Source organism: Berghia stephanieae, chromosome 9 (genome assembly GCF_034508935.2).
Source record: "Berghia stephanieae isolate SIO BIC M18660-M18661 chromosome 9, UCSD_Bste_1.3, whole genome shotgun sequence".
Classification (NCBI taxonomy): domain Eukaryota; kingdom Metazoa; phylum Mollusca; class Gastropoda; order Nudibranchia; family Aeolidiidae; genus Berghia; species Berghia stephanieae.
Genome location: NC_088368.1, coordinates 16,081,777 through 16,099,772, shown reverse-complemented (window position 1 = coordinate 16,099,772; position 17,996 = coordinate 16,081,777). Strand labels below are relative to the sequence as shown.

Below are 17,996 nucleotides of genomic sequence, written 5' to 3'. Positions count from 1 at the left end.
GTTTGCTTGCTCGACGTAACCTTGGGTGGCGATGATAAAAAGTAAATAATACGCGTAATACAATAGTTCTCTTGGATCCCAGAACACAACGCATTGGGCAACAACCTTTTTTTTAAAACCAGTTATCTACTGTGGAAAAAACACGGACTTAAAAAGTTGGCCAGAAAACTCGTCCTCTAAATATCAATTGATTTAAATAACCCTCATCTTGGCAGAAACTCTCAAACCTGGGACCTCGCGAGGTCTTCCTTAAAATCCCAGGTTTGAGAGTTTTCTTCTCTCCAATATGAGGGTCATTTAAATCGATCGATATTTGAAGAACGAGTTTTCTGGCCAAATTTTTAAATACCTGTCTTTCCAGAGTACGACAGATAACTGGTTAAAAAGATAAAACAAAATAAAATGATAAAGAGAAAATGAATAGATTAAAATTCCATTTATCCACTCTCAACGGGATTTTTTTTAAAGGATCTATGCCAAGAGAAGACAAGAATAACCCAGTGCAGCAGCAAAAAACCCCACAAAAATCAAGCTAGGGCGAAGTGACTTGCTCAAGGCCACCTAGCTGTACTGCAGCCTTCGTTAACCAATAGCCTGACACTTCCATAAAAATTACGTCACATTAGAAGAAGACGAGGGTCACCAAAGTAACATTAAGAGTTGACGTTAGTAGTGCTCAAGGAATCAAACGATCCTGTCTTGTAATGTGATGTATTTTTCTGGCTAGTGTCAGGCTATGAGTTTACGAAGGCTACGCCTAGTGTCAGGCTATAAGTTTACGAAAGCTACGCCTGGACTCGGTACCGTCTTAGTAATGACAACACTTCCTTCATCCAAACAATGCACATGACTGAAGGGCACTGAAAACTGTTGGAATGTATAAGAATTGGCGGAGGTTCAGTGGTACAGTGTTCCGTCTTGTAATAAATCTAGCGATATTGAGCGTGGTTAGTAATTGTGTTGGTGACAATGATGGCAAAACTCCGTCCCCCGCTTCGTGTCCCATGGCTAAGTTACATTATACTTATTCTCCTACTCGACTGAATGATTACCCGGCAATTTGCAAGAGCGCTAGTCAAAACAAAACAAAAACAAAACGCCTAACAGGCAACTTGGACTGTATACTGTTTGATTCCATAATTATATGACCTGCTTGTGGAATAAACGAATAATAGTGAATCACATTGAGCTGGCAAATTCGTGGAAATCTCTACATTTATGGTGTTTCCCCCAATCTTCTTTTTTTTTTTTTTCCTTTTTCTTCTCCTTTCGATTTTTTTTCTTTTCCCAAAAAAAAAAAAATATTTAACCCCAAATTTGATTGATTTTTGGGGGGAATTTTTTTTTCATGCATTATTCCTTTCTTGCTTTGTCTGGCACTGTTTCATGCACACTTTTTAAATATCTTTATCTTACACCAGTGCATGCTCCTTGATTTCTCAATATGATATCTTTGAACTGTTGGGCCCTTAGAAATATTTCCTAAATCCCATTAATCTCACTCTATTCATGTGTAACACGAGGTCATCATGACAAATAACAGTGTTGTCTCTGTCAGGGAAATAATATCCTTACAGCCGTCATGTCTGGATTCGATATGCTGCGCATTGCTGTTGGTTTGGGGCAGTTTTGAAAAAAAAACCAATATGGGCATTTATATAGCGCAATATCCACTTATGCGCTCAAAGCGCTATACAAGGGGTCCCTAGCCATCTGGAAAATTATTATATGTAGGACGAGACACGACCGAAGGTCCTGGGTTCCGAGTCCCGAGCGGCGCATAGTTGAGTCGTTGGAAAAGGCTTTTTACTCAGAATCTCTTACTGTTCTCAGGAGGTGTAAAATGAGTACATGGCCATTAACAGCGTAGTCTCTGTCCGAAAAAAATGCGTTATGCCTCGCCCTTCATGTTAAGTGTTTCTGTTGGCTAGGAACCCCCTGTAAAGCGCTTAGAGCATGTTTTGTTGATATTTCGCCATATATAAAGCTCTAGCTTTTAAAACGTTTGGAATATTTTAGGAGACAATACTAACTGCTAGACACACAGACCTCTCATTCACACATAAGTTGTGTGGTGAAATACATTTAAAGTGCCTTGCCCAAGGAAACAATACCTACGTTGCTATTACTCATTGTCATTTAACAAGTTACTGCTCACTTGATGAAAACATTTAGGTCAACAGCTATGACCAGATGAATAATGACCAGCAGGATCAACGGCTCAGCTAACGGCTCTTGTCTTCTCTCGAATTCAAGCAATGTTTAGCGCGGTCAGTGATTAGATGGTGAAGAATCATTGCAGAACGTTTGCCTTGTGAAGCACTTACACGCCTTGTCCCAACCAGATGTAGATCTTAGATTGGTTCCTGGCTACAGGCTGTACAGAAAGGAAGCCTAACAGGCGACTTGTACAGAGTGAAATTAAAATTCAATTTCATATGACCTTGCTGGGGTTACAATAAATACTGCATTGTGGAGCGCTTTGAGTATGGTGGTGAATCGTTGAAAATACGCTATACACATGTATATATATATATAATTACATATTTTTTAAATCTGAAATTTAAATTTTTAAAGAAATCTTTCACAAGATAAATATTGAGCAAGCAGCGTCTTATAAATATAAAGATAAAAATCACGACTTACTTTGATACATCCCATTATGAAATAGGTGGAAAAAAATCACTGAAATCTAAATGGAAAAGCACTCCCGAAATTGGTACAAAACAAAACGCGCGTGTAGCTGAAATGTGTTCTATTTGTCAGCGTAACAAAAGCTTTTTCTAAAAGTAGGATCGGTATCCTATCCAATCGCGAAACCGTTGAGAGATCTAAACACTTTATTCACACTTAACAAACCTAAAACTTTTGCTAGCTACTCAAATAACTTGTTTTTATCTCTTCTTTTTTCCTCCCGCGACACAATTGGTTATAGCAGCAGTCCAAACACTACCATTGTGTTGTCGTGAAGTATGTGTGTGTGTGTGTGTGTGCATGATTGTGTGACTGTCTGTTTCAATATCCTACTTTGCGTAAATAAAACACACTCACGAACATAGCCTAGTATAACGACCGGCGACATTTCTCACACACATTCACACAAACACAAACACACACACACACACACACACACTCGCACACACACACACACACACACACACACACACACACCTCACACCTCAATATTTGACAGCCGTTTGTTGTCATCAAGAGCAAAAAATGATTACAGGAGAAAACTATCTCGGGCCAAATTATAAATTCGTTTCAGCAACTTCAAATAATAGGTCGTATAATCTAAAACCAAAACAAATCAGCGATTGAAAAGCAATTCCGTTAAATATTTGTTACTTCTACAAGTCGAATATTGGTTTATACCCAACTATAAATGAAAATGTAAATTTGGCTGATAAAATCCAAACTGACAGTTTTGTCTCATCCACAGCCAAAAGGCAACTGGCAAATCGTGTCAACAGATGGTGTAAACAAGATCAGGATTACAAACATTTTGATTTTCAAGGCTTGAATTTAAAGACTTAAAACTTGCGACCCGAGTCACCGTCCTGACCTGACACTATGAGGTAGGCTTGTAAAGTACAGTAGGTCAAATTGGTGGATTAGGTCAAGTAAGGTCAGCAGACTATCTGAGCTATTTATAAAGATGACATGCTCACTTCACTCCCCTCACTTTCGCCCCCCTTCCGTATTTCCGTTCATTTCCACTTTCACTAAATATAATCCCAGTCGCTTCCCTGTGAAATAGTGCAGAAGGTATATTATAGGGTAGTAAAAAAAAATCGATAACGTGATCGGTATCACTGTGGTGAGTTAACAGGCCTGACAGGCGATATGTACTGTATGAAATAAAATGGTTTAGTTTGGCCTGATGGCAGAATTAAGAAAATATTGTGGGGATCATTGAACAATGGAGAAAACATGGAAGTATACTATATAAAAGTTGACATATATTTGTTCATCTATTACTTTATTTATTTACTTATCTATTTATTTATATTTTTTAAATATACAGTATGAAATTAAATTGGGTGAGCTATTGATAGTGTAGATAAAAACCTTATTGAACCCACGGTTCTGACAATCATCAGAAGCAATTATTCTTTAAGTTTGTACTGCTATGTGGTCTTGTGGTATGACACTCGCTTTCGGATAGAAAGGTCCTGGGTTCGAGCCTCGCTCGGGCGCATAGTTGAGTCCTTGGAAAAGACTCTTTACTCATATTCTCTCACCGTACTCAGGTGTAAAATGAGTACCTGACCATTAACAGCGTTATCTCTGACGAAAAAAATTGTAATATCGCCTAACAGGCATTATTCTGTCTCGTTCTACATGTTACGTGTTGCTGTTGGTCAAGGACCCCTTGTAAAGTGCTTTGAGCTCAATTTAAAAAAAGAAATTATTTATTTATCTATTTATTTTTTATTAAATTTTTTTTTATAATAATTTATTTATACTAGTGGAGAACCCGCGATATTTGCGGGGAAATACAGGCTTTTACGAACAGGTATTTTATCTCCATTAGCGTACGGTTGTATTGTGGACATTGACATAGATCGAGACGGATCATATGCGCCATCAACGATCAAAATTGGTAAATGTAATAAAGTCTTCAGGTGCGCGCAAATGAATCTGGCAACAGGGCAGTCATATAGGGAATGAGATTAACGGAAGAAGAGCGTCCCTTGATTGGACGTCACCCATAGTCTGTGACGTCACCGAGAGACGGTGACGAGCGACGCATGCGCACAACCAACATGACGTTCTCTCTCTAATAACTTTTCCGCCGGTGACGTCACAGACTATGGATGACGTCCAATCAAGGGACGCTACTCTTCCGCTAATCTCATTCCCTATTATGGCGATTTCCAACATCAAATGACCAATCATTACGCCATGGCAAATTTTATAATTAATCATTTGAGTCAACGGGTGATTGAATTACCCTTAATTTAAGATTGGTTTGTAAGTAACTCGTATCTGTAACAATAGTTTTACAATATTTAGATTTGCAAGTAATTCTGTAATCCTTCAGAGCAATTACGCCCATGGAGTCGGAGTTTATCCCGGTTTCTATAGCGTGAAACGGGCAATAGCAAGTCCTTGCTACCCTTTTGATAGGACGCTAGGGATTGCAAGTACTTTCGCCAACCAGCTACCCATCACTGCGGTAAAAGGACAGAAAAAAAATCTCGACTGCACCCGGATCGATCTCGTCCCTTTGCGTGTGAAACGAGTGCTTACCAACTGAGCTATCGGGACCCCAATGGCTGTACGAGCAAAACAATTATGTGACCACAATCCTCAAATTTAAAAAGAATGGATTGTTTGACATAGTGTGATTGTAAAGGCTTACCTCACAGAATGACTTGGAGCTTACAAAGTGCCCAGATTATTAAAATTTTTGCCACAGAGACAATTACATTTTGAGTTTATGAACATCAAAACGTTTTTGTTTGGAATAGACGTTTCTTTTTTTATTTTTATCTTTTTTACAAAAAAATGGACACAAGTTTAACAAAAATCATCAATCGAAACCATTTTGTAAATTGTATGTCAGCGTCTAAGATGTTCGTAGAGTGGCACACGAAAGACAAATACAACAGGAACAAGAAGCTATATCTTTTTACATTGACATGAAACGCATATTTGAAAATGATAAACAAAATGCCTTTCAATTGTACCTGGCGAATTTTTTTTTTTGTACAAGAACGTCGTGGTCAAGAGAGCGATTTAAAATTTTATCAGGACTATGAAGTAATGAAAACAAATTGAAAAGCGACTAAAGAGGAGAATTAATTCTCGATCTTGACAGGAGACCATTGACATCAGCAGGTCCCTTTTAAAACTCATTAAAATAACTCTTATTCCACCCTTCTCCCTAAATAGTAACGCGAAATAACATCATGTTTACAACAATAATTCGTGACGGCAGAATATAAATCGTTAAATTTCACTAAAAAGCAGATTCTTTAAAAAGAACTATTATTTAAGTAGGAAGAATAAAGAAGCTGATATACAGAGAAGTGGTAAGACCTGGAATGAGATTAAAAAGTTAGCTCAGGATAGAGAAGGATGGAAACTGTTTGTCTGTGGCCTATACCCTGACCCAGGGTGAAAAAGGCAATGATGATGATTATTATTTAAGTGTTTTTGAACATTTCCTTTTATTTAGATATAACGAAATTGGAATCGGTTGAAGGGTAGGATAAAATATTTCTTACACTCTTGCGTTTTGGAATCCGAACTTTGTTCCCAACGCGCACTCGCAAGCCCGGAATTCAAAAAAGCAAGATTATAAGAATCGTATATTAGTGTATCTGTGTCATGAACTGTCAAAATGGTAAAGAAAAAAAACTTCGTTCAGCAAACAAGTAGGGTATTATTAGCTAATTACATCTATAATATGTATTTGCACATTTTGCGACTGTCATTTATAATTTACAAGCTCTCCTCAGCCTGCCTAACATGACGCAATCAAAGCCATCAATCAAACCACTAAACCCGCAGAATCACAATTATTATTCTCTATACAGTCACGTCGTAGACCCCAGTCAAAACGGTTAACTTCAGCAATGATAAAATGTCCGCTTACTTTCCAGGAGTAAATTCCCTTCTTCAAGGTGAATAGGGAAGAAAATTGTGATATTAAAAAACCCCCCAAAAAACTGGTTCCAATTTCATTGGAAGTGTAAAACCACTCTTCCGGAGGAGTGGATACATACCTTGTGTAATTGATCTTTTGGGTTCAGATTGATGGCATCTTATTTAGTCTAAATCTAGTCTAATTATATACTGGTCGCCAATAAAGATCATCTATCCTCGCTCTTTTACATTACTTAATCTTATAAATCTGCCTATACACCCTGTTGCTAAAATAGTTATGCCACCTCATGATTCAATATAACGTATTTATAAGTACTCCTAGGAAGGGCTGGTTTCACATCCACTTTTAAGGAGTTTGGAACCGGAAGAGTAGAAGGAGTGACGTCACGAGTTTACTGCCCTATTTATACAGTCAAATCGTAGACCACATTTAAAACCGTGAACTTCAGAAACGTTTTGATTTGTTAATTGGAAATCCTATGTTGATGCATGTTTTTTTTATTGGCATTTGCTTAAAAAGAAACATTTGAACTGAATTGAGTTGATATAATGTCCGATGATTTTCCACGAGTGAGCTCCCTTATTCAAGGCAATTTATGCTCCTTGTCAGCTTGGAATGATTTCAATGTCAATGTTATAACCATTCTCATGGCTCTTATACGAGCCAATACACCCCCCCCCCCCCCCCCGCACACACATATACACACACATACACACACACACACACACACACGAGTTTTATGGAAGAGCAATATCCACTAAAGTGCTCAAAGCGCTTTACAACTGGTCTAAAGCCAACAACAACATTCATCATTTACAATGTAGGTACTTAATCTTTTATAGATAATGATTTGCCAATCCGGAGTTTTCGACAATTAGGCAACAACTGCTCTTATTTTGGAATGAGGATGAGTTCGGATTACCGTGCCACGACTGTAAGTCGGTACGATTGATGATGTTTATCTTGGGAGGTGAGCAGGCTGGACGGATGGATGGGCACCGCTTGCCAAAATCAATAGTAGGTACCAGGACTTTCATGAATGAATCGATGTTGATATAAGGCCAGAAACTAACGGTTGTCAATTATACATGATAATGATTTGCATTGATATATATCATTATATTACGACGGGCTTCAATCAAATGCACATCATTATTTATTGGCAAGCCAACAACGGGATATAGCTCTAAGCGTATATCAATAATCATGTATAAATATCACACACACACACACACACACACACACACACACACACACACATGCACACATAATATACGCCCGATAACTTTCCTGCAGTAAGTAGGGTTTTTTAAAATCTTCTTTCTTTTGCTCTTTCGGTGTTATTTTTTATTAAAAATAATTCCTTTTCCAGGGGCGGTGGGGGTTGAGAGTTTATGACAAATGCACTCTCAAGAAGTTGAAGAGCGTAGTGATGTGCTTAAACGAGGCCAAGAGCTGCTTTCGTTATCTATTGGATAGAGTTATCAAAATGGCTCAAGTGAAAAGTTCGCCATTTCAAGGTCAAAGGTGACTTCGTGTATTTAGAATGATAAAGACCAGACACTTAGTATCTCCCGATGACAAGATTGACAATTTAGCTATTTTCAGACCTCCAACTACTACGAAAAATTCACAGAATTACAAATTCATCGACTCAAAACAGCAGAACAACGTGGGCATCTTTTTCCCGATAAAATTTCTAAAAAATGAAAGTTGAATGCCGAAGAATGACCGTTTTAGACTCTAATGACCTGTTAGTCATAATGAAAATGGTTAAGTTATAATATATTATATTGTATGTCATTGTGGCTTCTATTTTTCTTTTCCTGTTAACTACGAATTTTATGAAAATCAAGTAGGCAGGCCTGCATTTTAATACCAATACCAAATGTTGACCACAAAGACAACATAACTCAGGGGTAAGCCGTAGCGTAGCGCCTTAAAAGTAAGAAATAGGGAATCATTTTCTTGCCTTAAAAAAAGACTACGACAAGTAGACTCAAATCTTGGTCGAAGAGCTGGAAGTGCAAGGTCTTATTCACTCGACCATCTAGCCCCCCCCCCCAACTCAATACCACCCCCCGACACTCCCCCCCCCCCCCAAAGCAAACATGACATTAGTCTAATACTTACGCCTCCGTCTTTGTCCATCTTTAACTTCATTTCCTGTCAAAAAATGAATGGTGTGGAAAAATATTATTATACAGTTTATGGTGGTAGTAGTAGGAGCAGTAATTCTGCTGCTGTAGTAATAGTTGTTGGTGATATGGTGATGATGATGGTTGGATGGTAGTATATATATATATATATATATATATATATATATATATATGTATATATATATATATATATATATATATATGAATGGGGTATATAGTTATTATTATTTACTCTTATTGTTCATAAGGAAGACGTTTTATGGTAATGACAATGGCAACACTGGCGTCAACGATATGAACTTGATGAACCTTAAGGTTATCGATGTGGAAAATGGACCACATAATGTACCTACCTATGTGGAATTGTTTTATTATTGTTTTAAAAACGATATCTCAAGTCAAAAGTAAAACAAAAACAAAACAAACAAAAAAAAACCAACAACAAAAACAGACAAACAACAACAACAAAAAACAAACAAACCCAATAAAAACAGCCTAAAATATGACCAAAAAAAAACCAAAAAAAAAACCAACAATGCAAAAACAAAAAACCAAACAAAATCAAAACAAAACAAACAAAAAAATAACACAGTCATGAAAAAGAAACCGGAAGAAAAACAAACAAACAATATTCATACGAAATAACGTATCAAAAAACCGTTACAGAGAAACCGAATATTTACTGTGAAAACCTGTTTAACTAAAACAAAAACAAAGAAGGTGATATCTAGATAAATGAATAAATAATTGAACAAAAAGAATTTTGATAAAAAGATAAATAAATAACTAAAATTCGTTTCACTGAAAATAAGTTCAACATCTCATAGAACTTTTTTTTTCCCCGATGCCATTGTTAAACTTTCAAACCCAGACACACACACACACACACACACACACACACACATATATATATATATATATATATATATATATATATATATATATATATATATATATATATATATATATCCTTTACAGTAGAACACGACTAAAATCATTAAAATATAATGACTATGACTTGTGTACTCTTGGCGTTATAAACACGTCTCATACAATTTAATATCGCAGTTAACAGTGTTGGCTCGAAGGTTCAAACGATAGGATGTAAGGGAAGCAACTCAATAATAATTTACAATTTTATCAGTCATATACAAAGTAACATCCCTTGATTTTCAGTCGCCAAATTTAACCATAATTATTTATGCCTAAACTAAATGTATAAACATGATAATTGGAATCAAGTTTAATCAAGTATTTTATAGTTAAGATAAATATATAAAGTTAATTAAAAGTAAAAATTACAAATAAAAGCAAGAACGAAACTGTTTAACTAAAAATAGATAATTCGAAACAAACATCAAAACAAACAAAATGAAAACAAACAAACAAACAAACAAAAAAAAATAAAAAAATAAAAATTAAAACCGTTCAAAATAAACAAAAACCAATAAACATTAATTTTGATATCAATCTAGCAAAAAAACCCCCAAAAAACAACCCCCCCCCCCACCCCCGCGACAAAAAGCAAAAATAAATAAGGATGAAAATAATAACAACGCCAACAACAACAACAATAACTCATAAAAGAGACCATTAACTCCTCCTCCCCCCCCCACGCATAAAATGTCCTATTGCAAATGAATTTGTACTACTATCATGTACAACACATAATGATCACAACGAGTTGAATTATAAACGGAAGGGATTATCGTAGTGCAGTGCAGGGGGATAAACACCTGGCTAAAGTATTGCCAGGTCAAGTTTAGTACTTCCTGAGAAACTGGTTATTCTTTTTTTTTTAAAAACACAGATCAGCTCGACGCTCAGAAAGACTAATCATTAAAAATGTCTGTCAATTTCGGAATGGGACCTTAAAATGGTGCTTCGGCCGCGTTGCAAAAGGTCATTTTATATCGTTATTAGTTCGACTCAGTAGCTGTAGGATTTGATAGCAGGGCTGCCACACACTGAAATATACCCGCACATTTTTGGTTTTGCTTCCCCCCTCCCCTAAAAAAAAAAGAAGACCAACGCCCTCGTCTCAAAGAAAGAAACCCCCCCCCCCAAAAAAACAAAACAAATGAAAACAAAATAGAAATAAATATGAAACACTCCCGCCTCCCCCCCCCCCCCCCCCCACCAACCCCCCCCCCCCCAAAAAAAAAAAAAATACAAACCCAACAAAACAACAAAAAAACAAAAAAAAAAAAACTAAAACCAAAACCAAAACAAAACAAACAAACAAAAAAACAACATCCACCCCCTCCCCATACAAAACAAAACAAACAAACCCAAAGCAAATTTATTTTAAAAAACCCAAAACAACCCAAAACATTATCAATAGATTAAAACAAGCCCCAATTTGCAAAACATATCTTATCTTCGAAAGAAATTCGGAATATAAAAAAAACAAAACACTTCAGACTTTTCCTTTTCGGCAGGTTTAGAGTCTTCATCTCTTAATGATATCATTAATCCTAAAGGAAACCAAATAATTGTAAAAAACGGCATTTTATCTTTGCCCGCCAGAGGAAGCGACTGATTTTAATAAATGGTTGCACTGCACTATGATATGAACGAATACGATACTTACTTTAGCTTTTTTGTCAGGGTTGTTCTATGAAGTGTAGGTTAGTATAACATCATGAACTAGATAAATTTATACAGATCTCATGCGATTGAAACTAGTTAACGAGTTAACTGTCGTGCTCTGCAAAACTATGAATGTATTTAAAAATTTGGCCAGAAAACTCTTCCTTCAAATAATCGATGGATTTAAATGACACTCATATTTGCAAAACTCTCAAAATTGGGACTTTATTAAAGACTTCACGAAGATCTGCCTGGAATTTAAGCGATGTTCTAATGTTTTTATTGTTTTTGTCATTGACTGAAGAAGAGTTTTGAGCCCGAAACGTTTCGTGTGTGATAGTTTATTCCTTTTTGACGCTGTTATATTATTCAGTTTTGTTCATTACTTTTCACAGACCGCACAGCTTCTTGTAGCTGAGTTTTACGTTGACTTCTAAGAGAGTGGACTTTGTTTTCTTTAACTTTTTAAAACTTACATTTTCTCGTTCTGATCATTTAGAGTTTAGATATAACGAAGTTGACGTCACTCAGGTCTTTGTTATTGTTTTTTTTTGTCATCCGCGTTTATGAGTAATTCTCACTAAACTGTCTTAACCAGACCAAAAACGTTTAAGGTTACACATCGTTTTGTGTGTTGGTCCGTTATACTTCCAGATTGCAATGTTGTGTGTTTCTTAGCCAAGCGCATACTTTCTATAGATCATCCCCATTCTCTGATAATATTATTACGTTGGATTGTGAATATTTCCGTCACAATAATGGGTCCATAAACATTTGGATAATCAGACTTGTAAATTAGTACACGTTGCACCAAAGCAAATACTTACATTGAATTTCTTCATCATGTCATCATTGTTTCCCTGTGACAAGCAGAAGAGAAAAAAAACAACAAATATATTATATTATATTATATTATTATAGATAGTATGCGCTTGGCTAAGAAGCTCACAACATCGCCATCCGGGACTAAACGGACCAAAACACAAAACTATGTGTAACCTAAACGTTTATAGTCTTGTTAATACAGTTTCGTGAGAATTGCTCATGAACGCAGATGGCAAAAAGCAATAACAAAGACTTGAGTGACGTCAACTTCATACTATCTATAGATAGAACGAAGTTGACGCAACTCAGGTCTATGCTATTGTTTTTAACCAGCCATTTTTATGAGTAGTTCTCACTAAACTGTAATTATCGGACTATAAACATTACACATAGTTTTGTGTGTTGTTAAGTTATTTCCAGCTAGCGAATGTTGCGAGATTTTTGGCTAAGCGAAAATCATCAATAAATATTTTACAGAGATTTATATTTGAGGTATTCAACGTGCGCCTTTTTGTAAGAGTGTTATTGTAAAAAAAGATTCTCAAAAGATGACATGAGCTTGAATTAAACTGTAGATTATTGACCAATCAAAACATGGAATTTGGTAACACACCTTCACAAGTGCTCGGATAAACATGGTTGGTTATTTATCATTGTTATTGTTTTCATACCGCCAAATGTGTGACTAGTAATCAAATGATTTTCTCATTCATATTATCAACGTTTAAGTTTACATATATACTTTGTTGGTTCTATTGATCAAGCGGCAGAACAACGGATATTTTACTTACACACATACCATCGATACTAAAACACGTGTAGTTTGCTATGTTTACTAATCACTGCCATTGTTTACATTATGACGACTGTCCAATTAACAAGTAGATTTTTGACCAATCAAAACATGTAAATTGTGACACACCTTCACACGTGTTCGGACAAACATAGCTGGTTGTTTATAAACAATGATGTGAATGAAATTGACCTCTGTCTAATCATTGTTATTGTTTTTATACTGCCAAATGGGTTGACTAGTTATCACACGATTGTGAACGTTTAATAAGTTTACACATAGTTTTCTGTGTTTGTTCTGTTGATCAAGCGGTAGAACAGTGGGTATTTTACTTAACACATACCATCGATAGTAAAACCTGTGTAGTTTGCTGTGTCTACCAATCACTGCAATTGTTTACATTATGACGATTGTCCGAGAGGCGTGGTTATCTACCGGTTAATTCTAAGTGTCTATTAACCAGTAGAATTTTAGCCAGTCAAAATACGGGATTTTTTTGACACACCATCAACTGCTCCAACAAACATAGCTTATTGTTTACAAATAATAGAGGGAATGAAGTTCACATAACTCTGCTTTTTTTGCTATTGTTTTTAGACCATCAAGAGGGCGAATAGTTCTCACTTATTTTTATCAAGAAGGCTGTAACCATTAAGGTTACCATTGTTTTGTTTGTTGGTACGTTTCATCTGGCAAGAAAAAATTGTGAGTATGTTACTTATTCGCATACCATCAATAACAGATTTCTATTGGAGGTATTCATCAAGTGCCTTTTTGCATGAAAAACAAAAGAGCCAAAATGCTGAATCTATTTTTCCCGCACAAGAAGGCTTATAAGAAAACCCGACAAGTTGTAAAAATGCCAGATTGGCAACGCTGTAAATCAATAATAGGGAAGAAAAGGGTGATGTCAAAAACTGGTACCTAATTCATCGGAAGTGTAAAACCACCCTTCGGGAGGACTGGATACATGCCTTGTGTAATTCATCTTCTGGTTTCAGATTGATGGTATCTTATTTTCTGGTCTAACTATATGCTGGCCATCAATGAAGATCATCCATCCTTGCTCTTTTTTTACATCCCGTAATCCTAAGAATCTGCCTCACTCTATATCATGCACTGAAATAGTTATGCCACCTGTATGTAACCTGTTCATTATTAGTACTCTGAAGGACTGGTTACACACACACACTCCCAAGGATAAAAACCCATATTTAAAAATTTGGTCAGAAAACTCGTCCTTCAAATATCGATCGATTTAAGTGTCCCTCATCTTGGCAAAAACTCTCAAACCTGGGACTTCGCGAATTCCCAGGTTTGAGAGTTTTTGCCAAGATGAGGGACATTTAAATCGATCGATATTTGAAGGAGGAGTTTTCTGGCCAAATTTTTAAATATGGGTTTTTCCAGAGTACGGTAGTAGAGGGTTTGATGCCACGACTTTTCTTCCATGTAGGGTTCAACGGTCTTGACGTCACGCGCCTCGTAATGACGCGTAGTAACTGGTTCTAAACAAACGGAACAATGGCGGATGCCTTTATCTCTATCACCGCCCTTATGAAATACTTCTCCCACGAGCATAAAAGTGTAACCAGAGGAGGAAAAATCATTAAAAATCTGACCATGTTTTGACTTTTATACATTCTGATCACATGACATGTGAAAATGTTCTAGCCAGCATGAAGATTGAAGAGTACTGATTTTCTTTGTTTAGAACCAAGCTGCTGGTTGCTGGGCGGACTTGACATTAGACTACTGAATCCTATTGGAACAATTGCTTACCATGGACACGGGCTTGCTCCCATCAATGGTCTCCGTCTTCTCCTCTACAGAAGTTTCGACTCTTCCATCAGGATATTTGACCGTGGTTTCTGTGATTGTCTTCAGGGTGTTGCCCTCCCGGATAGTTCGGGTCCTGGTTGAGGTGCTGCTGTTGGACGATTTGTGTAGCAGTGATGGTGGTGATAGTGGAGATGGTGGTTGTGATGATGATGATGATGATGATGATGATGATGATGATAATAATGATGATAATGATGATGATGATGGTGAAGGTGATGATAGTGTGATGGGTAATAGTTATGATTGTGGTGGTGGTGGTGATGATGGTGGTGGTAATGATGATGATGATGATTGTAACAAAGAATCCGACAAAAAAAAAAAAACAAGCAAACAAAAAAACAAAAACAAACAAAACTTGCGTTTTATATAGAGCAATATCCACTAAACTTGCTCAAAGTGCTTTAAAAATGGTTCTCACCAAGCCAGCAAAATTTAACATGTAGGTCGAGACGTGCACCTGCTAGGCGATCCCACATTTTTTCAGACAGAGACAAAGCTCTTAACAACCAGGTACTTTGTTTACACCTGAGTTCGGTGAGAGATTGTAAAAAAACAGCCTTTTCCAAGGACTCAACTATGCGCTGCTCAGAGCGGGACTCGAACCCGGGACCTTCTGATCCGAAGGCGAGAGTCATAGCCCAAGACCACATAGCCGCACGTGATGGTGGTGGTGATCGTAGTGGTGGTGGTGGTGGTGGTTTTGATGATGATGATGAGGAGGAGGAGGAGGAGGAGGATGATGATGATGATGATGATGATGATGGTACAGATTAATGATTGTTAAATAAGCAGATGATTAATTTATTAATTATTTATTTAATTAATTAACTAATTAATTGAATAGAAAAATGAATATATATATAGATATATAAATGAATGAATGTATATATACAAAAATATATAACTGAATGAATAAGTAAATAAATACAATATATAGTTGAGTGGAAAAAAAATAAAGGAAATTCAAACTAATTTACTACCACCTCATCTTTACTCGATAACTTTGGTATAGCAACTGTATTTAAACGATTCGTGAGGAAAAATAGAAATGAAATTGATAAATAACCACCCAAAACATCTAGATTTATCCATTATGAAATCTCAGATAACAGAAATAATATTGGATATACAAATAAATAATAATAATAAAATAATAATAATAATAATAATATATAATAAACTAAAATAATAATAATATAATAATAATAATAATAATAATAATAATAATATAATAATAATAACTATACAATCAAACAATTCTAATATATGTTTTATCACATTATGATATTTCATATAAAAATTATTAGATATTATAATATTAATATCAATTGTAATAATAATCTAATACTAATAATAAATAAAAAAATAATACTTTTTATTTAATAATAATAAAATCTTTAATTTGAAAGTTTAATGTTATTAAATTAAAATAATAAATTATAATAAATTAATATATAGTAATCAAACAATTCTAGAATTGATTGCTTTTATCGCACTTGTGTTTCAATAAAAATTTTTTAGATATTAAAGTGACCCACTGAGTCAACTGGTAACTGTCGTTAGCAGCTAATGATAAGAAAGGAAATAAGGCTTTTATGTTATAAATAAAAATCTCTACAGTGTTGAAAGCGTTTATTGTTATTCAAATAAAGAAATACATTATGAATAGATTCATGTAGTATCAAGTAATTGACATGTTAACCATTGGACTGGTCAAGATAAATTTGAATCAATCAAACGATTGGTAAGTGAACTCGCGTAGCACTGTGATAAATGAATGTCATGTAGAAAACACAATCGTCTAACATTTGGTTAGAATGGTGAGATAACAAAAAAATATTATCTTAAAGATATAAAAATAAAACAAAAAAAAACAACAACAAACAAGAAAAACAAAAAAACAAAAAACATAAAGAAGAAAATAACAATAAAATTAAAAAAAACAAAACAACCCAAAAAAAACAAACAAGCAAAAACAAAACAAAAAACAAAAAAAACAACAAAACACACAACACAACTCCTCTCATTTCTCAAAAAACGACTTTAGTGTTTCATTTTTAGTGTTTTGTTGACAAAGGGGAAACCCGAAACGTATCGTCTCATTTCTCATTCGTCTTTAGTGTTTCATCCATAGTGTTTTTTTGACAAAGGGGAAACCCGAAACGTTCACATAATCTGTCTTTGTGATATAAATTGAAGCTTCCAATCCATTTTATCTTTGTTATTTCTTCCTTCAAGCCTTCAAGCTTCAAGCAGCAACATTTTTGTGTTTTTTACTATCCACACAATATATCAATATATTATTGGCAATTGGGAAATAAAATAATAAAGGAATCCTGACCTTCTCCCCGAAACGTTCACATAATCTGTCTTTGTGATATAAATTGAAGCTTCCAATCCATTTTATCTTTGTTATTTCTTCCTTCAAGCCTTCAAGCTTCAAGCAGCAACATTTTTGTGTTTTTTACTATCCACACAATATATCAATATATTATTGGCAATTGGGAAATAAAATACTAAAGGAATCCTGACCTTCTGCAGTAAACACACTAAGAGTAATTGAATGTTGAGGCAATTGGGGGGGGGGGGGGGGGGGGGGGGGGGGGGGGGTTTGGAGATGCTTTTTTAAAAACCAATGTAAGGGCCATTGAGCATTATATAATTTTGAAAATGCCCTATACAAATGCCATATATTATTATTTATTCATATTATTGCTTCTATACTTTTATTTTTCAAAAGGTTCGTGGGACTTGAGAATCTGTTCACTCATTTTGTTGTTGTTCTATGCTCAAGGTATATTTCCCAACGGATGATTGTATCCTATATCAAGTTTATCTGTTGGTTTTCCCTTACATGACCTTATTTTCAAGTCTGGTAATTCAAACTTTTATGGGCATATTGTTGTAAACGCTCCCAAACCAATGCGCAATAATGTCCATCACAACCATTTTAGAATCAGTCCTTTACTACGTTCAATTATCAGACCTGCACTTCGGGTTTCGCCAAAGTCCGCTTCATCAGTGGGGACTTTCCACCTGTCCAACATGTACTCGATGTGGGTAAGAACCCGAAACGGCAGAGCATCAAGTCGAACGGTGTGTTGTGACGATGCTACCAGGCGGGTTCGCGACGGTGCACGAATGCGGACCGGACTTTGCTGATTGG

The 17,996-nt window shown here is 35.6% G+C and overlaps 1 protein-coding gene across 2 annotated transcripts in view; it reads right to left on the bottom strand.

Moving 5' to 3' along the window:
• LOC144979771 (Golgi-associated plant pathogenesis-related protein 1-like) overlaps nucleotides 1-15,861 on the bottom strand; it is a 28,363-nt gene extending 12,502 nt beyond the window's left edge. The window contains exons 1-4 of one of the 2 annotated variants that reach the window (XM_078926843.1): nucleotides 15,814-15,861; nucleotides 14,771-14,918; nucleotides 12,198-12,230; nucleotides 8,753-8,785 (exon numbers count right to left, since the gene is read on the bottom strand). In XM_078926843.1, the coding sequence (XP_078782969.1) occupies nucleotides 8,753-8,785; nucleotides 12,198-12,230; nucleotides 14,771-14,918; nucleotides 15,814-15,818 (219 nt within the window). In that variant the 5' untranslated portion in view covers nucleotides 15,819-15,861. The remainder of the gene's footprint in view (nucleotides 1-8,752; nucleotides 8,786-12,197; nucleotides 12,231-14,770; nucleotides 14,919-15,813) is intronic. The other variant, XM_078926844.1, reaches the window with a different exon arrangement.
• Between the last annotated feature and the right edge of the window lie 2,135 nt (nucleotides 15,862-17,996).